This window comes from Electrona antarctica (assembly GCF_951216825.1).
Source record: "Electrona antarctica genome assembly, chromosome: 7".
Lineage (NCBI taxonomy): Eukaryota > Metazoa > Chordata > Actinopteri > Myctophiformes > Myctophidae > Electrona > Electrona antarctica.
Window position 1 is genome coordinate 45036880 of NC_136812.1, and position 10217 is coordinate 45047096.

Sequence of the window (10217 nt, forward strand, 5' to 3'; positions counted from 1 at the left end):
GAAGCATTTTGGCGTTTGTTTTGGCCCTGACAACAGGCTATATACGCATGCAGGTTCTTGTTGTGACGCTGTTCGGAAGTCAGACATGAGTTACAACCTGCTATTATTTGATTTCATCCGATGGGAGACAAGTGCAGACACGTACGTCCGCCATGTATTATCCTATCCTCCGCATTTCAATTATACATTATACTCGCGTGCGTAAAGATTGGTATATGAGGTAACACCTTTTCCCCACTTCAAACACACGTGTTTCAAAAATATACGTAATTGTGGACAATTAGCTTTATCTTCAGTATCTATCTCTCCAATTTAATTGTGTTTTTTTTACATGGGTATTTTCTGCTCGCACAAAAGCATGAAGGCACTGGACACTCTTGTCCAGACACACTTGTCTCTTAATTTGTTGCATGTGTGTTTATCGGTCTCTTGTGGAATAGTATGCATAGTATAGAATAGTGTGTGTATATTGTGTAACGCCCGTTTGTTTTATTTGTGCGTTCCTCCAGTCTCTCAGAAGTTTGCTGGGCGAGGAGCTGGCGGAGATTCTGGAGTCGGACGAGCGAGAGAGGAGACTGGATAACATGCGCTCTCGGATACGCTTGCTGCGCGACCTGCGCATGGACACGCGCGCCAAGGGAATGTGGGCGCGCCTGCTGAACGACCAGCCCGCGCCCAGGAGACACAAGCCGAGCAACAAGAAAGGGGGGTCGGCGGCGCGGAGCGGCTGCTTCGGACACAAGATGGATAGGATAGGAACCATCAGCGGCATGGGCTGTTAGAGTGACGGAGCATGCAGCGAACTGTGTTGGTAAGTGGCGTCTCCTCCTAAACCATTATTGATTATTGATGCTGTAGACCTGCAGGACTATAGGGCTATGGGGTTTTCAAACGTTTTCATGCCACGGGCCCCCAAATTGACTCTAAACTATGGAACATATATTTCCAAATGATTATGGAGTTTATTCGTTTCTACACGTTTTTTCTATGAAACCGTCTGTAGGCTATACTCGAGAAATGAATTCAGTGTGTTGATGTTGTGATGTGAAAGAAAGAAAGAAAGAAAGAAAGAAAGAAAGAAAGAAAGAAAGAAAGACGTGTCATGATAGTCTTTGTAAACATCCGTGGTTTTCAAAGTGGGGTCCGGGGACCACCCAGGGGGTCCTTGAGGTGAGGGGGTGCCAGGGGGTCATTATAGCCAAATATGAAATGTATACTGCTGGCATGGCTGCTGTGTTAAAGTGGTCAGATGGGTGGGCCGCGAACACGTTCAATATTTTCATGTGGACCCTGATCCAGGAAAAGGTTGAGAACAGTTTTAATAATAATAATAATAATAATACATTTTATTTGGCGCCTTTCAGGGCACTCAAGGTCGCCGTACAACAGGTTAAAACAGTTTATACAAACACAGTTAATAGCAAAACATGACTAAGGTTTTGCTCTACATCTCCCTGGAGATCACTTGGGCTAATTTTTCGTCCATGTTAAACCCCTTATCCCTAAACCAGTTTGCCTTTTTTTTTTTTTACTATTTTGACAAACATTTCTGAATAGTTAAAATGGCCAATCTACATCGATTGTAGATTGGCTATTCAAAAATGTTTTTCAAAATAGTAAAAAAGGCAAAGTAGTTTAGGGATAAGGGGTTTAGCATGGACGGAAATAGACCAGAAGGCACAGAAGGAAGCAGTGGTGGAAAAAGTATATACTCAAAGTTTTTACTTCAGTAAAAGTATCAATACTGCAATGTAGAAATACTCGAAGTCCGGAATTCAAAATGTACTTGAGTGAAAGTACAAAAGTATTGGCATAAAAAATGTACGCATTGTGAGCTTGTATATCGGCTCAAATGGCCGCACATATTAGGGCTGAAGTGGTTAATGTTTGTTTTGTATAATAATAATGAAAACCTACAAGGTAACTTAGTAACTAAAGTTCTCAAATAAATGTAGTGGAGTAAAAGTGCAATATTTGCCTCTGAGATGTAGTGGATTAGATGTAAATTGGAAATACTCACGTAAAGTGCAAATACCACAAAAATACTTAAGTAAATGTATACTTTACTTTACTTTCTACGTTACTTTCCACCACTGGTTAGAAGTGGAGTACAGCGATCAAGCATGATCTAACTGTCTCATGATTGATGAGGTCATCCATCAGATTATGGTCTGTCTGACTGCCTCAGATTGACGATGATGTCATCCGTCAGATTATGGTCCGGGTCCGGGGGTCAGCGTGATAGAAGAAATCCCACTACGCCAGACAAGCCACTGATGTAGATCTCTATACGATTGTCCTTATTGGCGATCATAATAACTGCGATGAAGTTCAATTCCATTGGCGGCTCTATGTGACCTCCAGTCCTCGTCTTTTGGAACAGTCACAGAGTCTTAAAATGACGGAGGTGTTTTGTTGTAAGGTGTTGTAAGCCCTTTTTGGTGTCGTCAGGAAAGCCCACTAGAACTTTTGTACACCGCAAAATCCCCCATGTGTTCATTTAACCACAAAAGTGTAAAAACGAAAAAGAAACAGAAAAGGACATGTGTTAATGCTGAGGATGTTGCCATGTTGACCTATGGGAGCCGCTCCATTTGGTCCTTCGCATGTGTTCATTTATCCATTTGTAACTCAGAGAGTCTACAAACGGTTGGTCCGTTCACTTGGTGACAATATTCTGCACACGCTCAAGGGTTAAGTTAACGCTGAGGATTCCATCAGTGTAGGTAGGAAGTCCAACGCTCGTAACTGGTACACATCATCATGAATGAATGGTCACGTCACATTTTGTTTGGACCAGCGCCACATGGCACAGATTAGCTGAGCACGAGAACAAAGGTCATTCATAAAATTAAGAAGCAGATCATATAGGCTTCTACGTGAGAGAGAGAGAGAGAGAGAGAGAGAGAGGGGTAACAAGGAAAAGTGAGAGGTGTAGGCCTGTGTATGCCATGCCATGCCATGCATCGCAAAGCATGCAGGCAGGCGGTCGGACACGCACACATTTTGTGCAATTTGTTTCCCGGGGAAGTGCTTCATCTTTTAAAGCCGTGTGAAAACGCTAGCGGGTTGGAAGTATAGAACACGAGGCAGCTATAGGAGGAGACCCAGGTGACACACCGCTAGTCCCACTGAGACAAGGCCTTCTTGTGGTCGTTGTGTGTCTGCGCTCATGGCTGGACACAACCTGACTCACCAATGTGTTTGTTTGTGACTAAGTGTGTGTGTGTGTGTGTGTGTGTGTGTATGTGTGTGTGTGTGTGTGTGTGTGTGTGTGTGTGTGTGTGTGTGTGTGTGTGTGTGTGTGTGTGTGTGCGTGTGCGTGTGCGCGTGCGTGTGCGTGAGTGTTTGACACCTCCGTTTCCTCCTGCGGTGCTGCTGTGTATAATTGAACACAGGGGGAATCTGGCTTGGAGTTGCGTACTTGAAGGCCCAAACGGTGTTGCTATAGTGTTAGGCTACTGACATGAAGAATGTGAATGTGATAATTAACTGATTATTGAATGAATGAGTCATTTAATGCATTGATGGGTGGATGGATGGATGGATGGATGGATGGATGGATGGATGGACTGAAAACTGAATGAAACAACACAGAGGGGACCACATTTTCTTTACTACTTAAGCCCAATATACTTCCTTGTATACGACAAATAGAAAAAGCCATGCATTTTTAGCCCCAGAAAATCCAACCCTACATGGATGGATGGATGGATTTCAATAAAGTTTGGTCCAACATCTTAATCCAGGGGTTCTCAAAGTGGGCACCCCCAGGTGCCGTGATGCAAGTCCAGGGAATAGTCTGATAGTATCTGGAATTGATCAATGACTTCAGTTTAACCACTTAAACCCTCTATCTATACTTAGTAAGACGGACCACCAAACCTGCTCGCCAAAACTAGCAGAGCTACAAGCTCAAAATGCATCCACAATGTGTCACAGGCAGCATGTCACAACGTGTTGCATTCTGACCGTGGTTCTATAAAGCAGGGGTTCTCAACGTTTTTGGCCGGGGACCCCCGGAAATGCTTTGGCAATGTCTCGGGACCCCCGCCCCGCCCCCTCCCGACCCCCAATATAAATTGACTGCTACAATAACCTTAAACCATTTTGGGCGGGAACCCCTTTTGATGTTTTAAGCATTGTTATAATTTAGCTATTGAAAAATAGCAGATCTACAAGCTCATAGCGCGCCACTCGGTGGCGCGCTATGAGCTTGTAGATCTGCTATTTTTCAATAGCTAAATGTAGGTCTGCTATTTTTGAAAAATCGTGAAAATAAAATTTAAAAAGAAATCTTTTTTTTTTTTTTTTAATATATATTTTGGGGACCCCCCAAAATAATTTGGCGACCCCCCGAGGGGTCGCGACCCACGGGTTGAGAACCCCTGCTATAAAGTAACAATGCAAACGTTATTTACAGGGGTGATCTGAGACCAAAAAGAAAAAAAAACCCTTTGAGAACCACAATCTAACCACCCATGTCTCTCTTCTCTCTCCAGAACTCTGGACGATGTGTTTGGACAACATGGATTCAGTTTGTTCTCCCCAAGGAAGAAAAGAAAAGAAATCCCACCGAGTGACGGATTTTCGGTACGAAAACAAAGCCACCAGGACCAGCATAATGTGGACTGAGATGACGACAACAACAACGCTACAAAAAAACCCACAACCATAATATGCATAACATAACGAAACACCACGAGACATACACAGACATAATATTACAAAGATGGAGGACAAATGGTGTAAAAACTACAAACCGCAAAGCTGTATATTGTTGCTGCTGCTGACTGTACATTCATGTACTCTCCACCCCTCTCTGCATAAATGTATTTATGTTTAAAAACGAAAAAAACTATTTATATGTTTATAAAAAGAGATATTTATAAATATGAGTTTTATTTATGTAACATTTTGAAAATGGATGCAAACTGCAGGTCAATTATTCTGTTTGTAACTTTTTTTTTTTCCTCTTTTGTCTTAAATAGTTGTAAATGTTTTCAAAATGATAAAAACAAAGAACATTCCATGTGCACTTACAAGTCTCCTCTTGAGTTTTTGTCGGACAAAAAAGGGGTTTTCTACATGTGTTCCTGAGGTTCCAACAACGCATATGTAAGAGATGAGACACTTGCTCGGGGCATATATAGCATACTTGTGACATTAATAATTAATCAGAGCAGTGTTGTTCTTTATTGAAACGTGTCAGTGCAGTGCAAAGTCTCAGAGGCATGAAAGGCAGAGGACGAATTTAAAAAACAACTTTTTAATTAACTTCAACTCACTCCCAACCATAATACATATGGCAGGTGCACAGTACATGCAGGCAAACATCATAGATAGAGAACTACTACTACTACTACTACTAGGCTACTACTACCTACTACTACTACTACTATTACTAGTACTATTACTATTACTATTACTATTACTATTACTATTACTATTACTATTACTATTACTAATAATAATAAGGAATAAGTGCTCCTAAAAAAAAAGTGGCCAACCCTGGAGAATTTTCAAGTAGAGTAGAAAAGGGAGATATGATTTATGCTAGGAGAGGACTTGAACATTTTCTAAAAGAGATAAAGGTTTGAGTTACAACGGAAGATTGGAAGTGACTCGGCTGTCCTCGCCGGGATGGTCGGGAGCAGCTCTTAAGCTCTGGCATTGGGTTAGGGTTAGGGTTAGGCTCCCCCAATTGTTTTTTAATTTATTTTTTACAAAAAGTAGGCAATGATGACCAAGGCTTTCCAGTTACAAGTTCATGACTTGAACATTGCCATTTTAATCACTATTCCAACTTGGAAAAGTGAATGACTAATGTCAATAATGTTATTCACTTAATGTCCAATTAGTCTATTAAAACTGTTCTGTGACCAGCAGTAGAAGACTGTGGTTGTTGCAAATGAAGCAGATGAATGAAGCAAGGTATACATGATAATATTATACGCTGAATAGCATCTCTAGCTAAAGGTTTTGTGAACACATTCACTTGTACACTCTCAGGATAGTAAGCATGATTGATTATGATCAAAGCTTGCACAATTTAAACAGTAGAGGGCAGCATCCAGCTGAGAAAACAGATGTTCAGAAAAGAGGACACCTGTTAAGTCTATGCTTGATTTACTGTATACTTAGTTGTGAGCAGGCGTCACACACCGAAAGATTGCAGATCTACAAGCTCGCCGAGAGATGCGTGGTGATGAGCCACTGGAGAACGAACCATATGCACATCCACTAAACCACCCAGGTAGACTCAATATAGAGTTTTAGGCATTCATCAGATCAAAATGACAAACAATGAAGTGCTATAAATGAACTACTGTGATACCAGGTAAACATCAAACCTAGCATCTGTCTGCTGTCTTCTCTAAATCAGTGGTTCCCAAACTTTTTAATGTCAAGGACCCCCAAATTGACACTCATTAGACCCCCATTTGACCCCCATTGGACCCCAATTTGAAAAGATATGCTAGGGACCCCCATAATTTCAAGGACAGAGAGTTTGACATTCATTAGGCTATATGGACCCCATTTAATGGCATTTCTATCTCTGGGACCCCCAATTTATACTGTAAAATCAATGTTAATTTAACTGAGAGTGTACAAATGGTTGGGTCCATTTGGTTCCATTTGTACACTCTCAGAGTTACAGACCCATAAGGGTCCATTTGGTTCCATTTGTACACTCAGGGCTCCATTTTCGTCACCGCTAAACCCCTTATCCCTAAACTTCTTTGCCTTTTTTACTATTTTGAAAAACATTTTGGAATAGTTCAACTAGCCAATCTACATTGACACGTTGTGAGCTTGTAGACTGGCCATTTTAACTATTGAAAAATGTTTTGCAAAATAGTAAAAAAAGGCAAAGAAGTTTAGGGATAAGGGGTTTAGCGGTGACGAAAATGGAGCCCTCAGAGTCCAATCCATAATTTAGCTGGGGACCCCCTGGAACTCCCTCAAGGACCCCTGCGGGTCCCCGGACCCCACTTTGGGAACCCCTGCTCTAAATAACATACTTAGTCTTTGTGGTTAAGCAAACTGTATGTCTTATAACATAACATATACAAGTAACGAAAATATATCTGTAACACCTAGGATCTATCAAAAAAATAGGCAACAAGAAGTGATACGAGGAGGAATGCTAGGGGTGAGAGAGTCTGTGGAAAATGGGGAGTGAGTGAGATGCTCCCACATCTTGGGATCCAGGAGGGAGAAAGGTCTAAAACCCTAGGAGTGTTGGCCATGGTGTCACAAACTATCTTTCATAGAAAAAAAGGCATGTGCTGGCCTTCTCTTCCAAGCATTAGAACATGTCTGTCTTAAATACTTAATTAATAGCCACTGTGATTTCCCAAAAGGAAACTTAGGAGTGAAGTCTCATCTTAAATGTGTGTCCCGGTAGCTCAGTCAGAAGAGCTCTTGCCTTTGGACCATAAGGTCATGCAGGGTTCGATCACGGGCACCGCCAACTCAGCGCATGAGTAGCACGGCTTGATCGCAGCGAACCATGTGGGAACTAGAAAAAGTGCCCTTCTGGGCACAGGTCTCCACCAGGAGGATAGGAGTGTGTGTGATGTTTGGCAAAATGTTTAGGAGTAATATAAACATGTTTATTTGGGTTTTTGTGTGTGTGTGTGTGTGTGTGTGTGTGTGTGTGTGTGTGTGTGTGTGTGTGTGTGTGTGTGTGTGTGTGTGTGTGTGTGTGTGTGTGTGTGTGTGTGTGTGTGTGTGTGTGTGTGTGACGCAACTTGGCCTGTTGTAGTGCCACCATGAGGCTGATTTGAAAACTGTCAAGTGGCATTTCTTCCTCAGCCTAGTAGTGGGAATAGGCATGCACAGTTTCACCGCAATCGGACGCTGCGTTGAGGAGTTGTGGCGATTTGTACAAAACAGGTACAAAACGGGCTACTCCTGAAAACTTTAGAAGCCAATCGTAGCCAATCAGGATGGATAATTATGAGAAATCAAACAAATCACATGATCACATGACTGTGGAGAGCATGTGTACCGATGTGCGTGAAATTTTGATAAAATCTGAAGGAGTAATATTAGAAAATGTGTTTTACATATGTCGGCCTCCTGGTGGCGCTATAAAGAGCAGATGTGAAAAATTCCAGGCAAAGGTTTTTCCTTGGCCTCTAGGGAGTGTGCATACATGGTTTTACACAGATCGGACGGACGGAGTGCAAAACATACTCTCTCCCCATGCCTTCGGCCTGGTGGAGACAATTACTGGGAGCTGATGATAGGTGTGGTGTGGCGCCACCCCCCAGGGGTCTAGCGCATTGGTTCCCAAACTGTGGTGCGTGCACCCCCTTGTGGTGCGCGGGCGCCTTCTAGGCGGTGCACGGCATGAAAAGGCTAATGGTGGTGCTATGTTTTTATTTTAAATATATTGATACCCTGAAGAAGACAACCTGTTTGTCGAAACGTTGGTAAAATAAAGTTTTTTGGCATCGGGACTACGAGTTTGTGCGGCCTCTCCTTTCCGTTTTAAAATTTTAAATATATTAACATTATGACAATATATGGCAAGTATATGCAGAATATAGCCTATACTGCATATGCCATATTCAGGTTCATATATGTGAATATATGGATAAATAGGAAATGTATGTCTCTATATAGCTTATGTAATTTATATTTCCATGTGGGGGGGGTGCGTCAGCTAGGTCAGGAGGTAACAGGGGGTGCATGGCCAAAAAGGTTTGGGAACCGCTGGCTAGCGCATTGTAACAGGGACAGACTCCTGCGTGCTACCGGGTGACAGCCTGATACCGACACTAAGCCACTCCCGACCTACTTCTTCTCATCTTAAAAGAAGTGGTGAAGGAAGGACAAACTTTGTGATAGAAAAGACCAGACTTAAATAATAATAAATTGCATTACTCACAATGATGTGGACTGGTAGGGTGATGGACACGATGCAACGTTAACATCGATGGCAGGGGGATGTTGTCCGTTTTGGAACATCCGTTACTGAGTCAGGAGCAATTCAATGGCAAGTCTGCAGGAGGCTGTAACCTGCATATAGTGGTGGAAAAAGTACTCTTTTTTTAAACAAAAAAGAATAGCCAATAAAAAGTTAAAATATTTAACCTATAGATTATTGAATAGTTATGTTCTCTATGGATGCTTGTGTGTGTCATCCAAGTGTGTTGTCTTTGGATATTTGCTGTGGTTCGCTTGACCATTGTCATACTAAATACCTATTCAGCAGACTCAGACCTGGGCAATAAGTGCACAGTCAAAGCCTCCGTGTTCATTTAACTCTGAAAGTGTAACAAACGGACCCTTACAGGTCCATTTTACACTCTCTGATATGGGCGGTCGTAGCTGAGTAAGGCTGTCCGGTAATAATGATGGCAGTGGTGGAAAAAGTACTGAAAATGTTTTACTTAAAAGTACCAGTAAGACGCCTAAGGGCGAGAAGCGAGCACGTATCCGCCTCGTTGACGGCAGACTGCTGGGCGAGTTCTGACGCTTTGGCATGGGGGGTCAGATCAACATGTAATGAATTCTGTACTGGCCATATTGAGTGTACAGGGTTTGATGAGGGCCAGACCTTAATTTTCAGGCCTGTTGAGAACTCTAGTTTTCGCCGGCTGCCGGGTGCGACTGCACTAATAACTTTGGGGCAGGCCTGTCTAGAGTTTGAATGGACAGGTATCAGTCAACATCGAAGAGGAAGGATGGATGGAACATATGGAATGTTCTGACATTCCAGCTGAGCCCGATTGGCAGGACTGTTGGCCAAGTCTTGGCTGCATGGGTGCTACAATCTTCCCCCAGTCTTTGGAGCACGTCCTCACACTTCACGCCGCGGACCACCGCACATCCACGTGCTCCAAGTCCTGCCGACTACGCCAGATTGTAGTGATGCGCAGGAGCAAGGATTGAACCCAAGTCACCCACTCGCCAGACCAACACACAACCTGTCGTGCCAATATAGGACTGAGCCCGATTGGCAGGGCTGTTGTGGGCTGGGTCTTGGCTGGGTGCAGCACCCAGCCATGCACCCAGCCCAGCACCCAGCCAACCATGGTTAAGTTTAGGAATAACGTTAGGTTTAAGCATAGTTTTACTGAAGTTAAGTACCAGGTGGTGACCGTACCAAGGTCCCATGGATTTGACCCGGGGGCTCGCTTGGGGTGAGCGTTCTTGTATTCTCATGACCATCTGAGTACTAGCCATCAGCTGAAGGTGAG

The 10217-nt window shown here is 43.0% G+C and overlaps 1 protein-coding gene across 1 annotated transcript in view; it reads left to right on the plus strand.

Moving 5' to 3' along the window:
• nppc (natriuretic peptide C) overlaps nucleotides 1-4821 on the plus strand; it is a gene marked incomplete at its 5' end in the record, with an annotated part of 5835 nt that extends 1014 nt beyond the window's left edge. The window contains 2 exons of the mRNA XM_079505691.1: nucleotides 510-811; nucleotides 4503-4821. Coding sequence (XP_079361817.1) covers nucleotides 510-782 — 273 coding nt within the window. The 3' untranslated portion in view covers nucleotides 783-811; nucleotides 4503-4821. The remainder of the gene's footprint in view (nucleotides 1-509; nucleotides 812-4502) is intronic.
• Between the last annotated feature and the right edge of the window lie 5396 nt (nucleotides 4822-10217).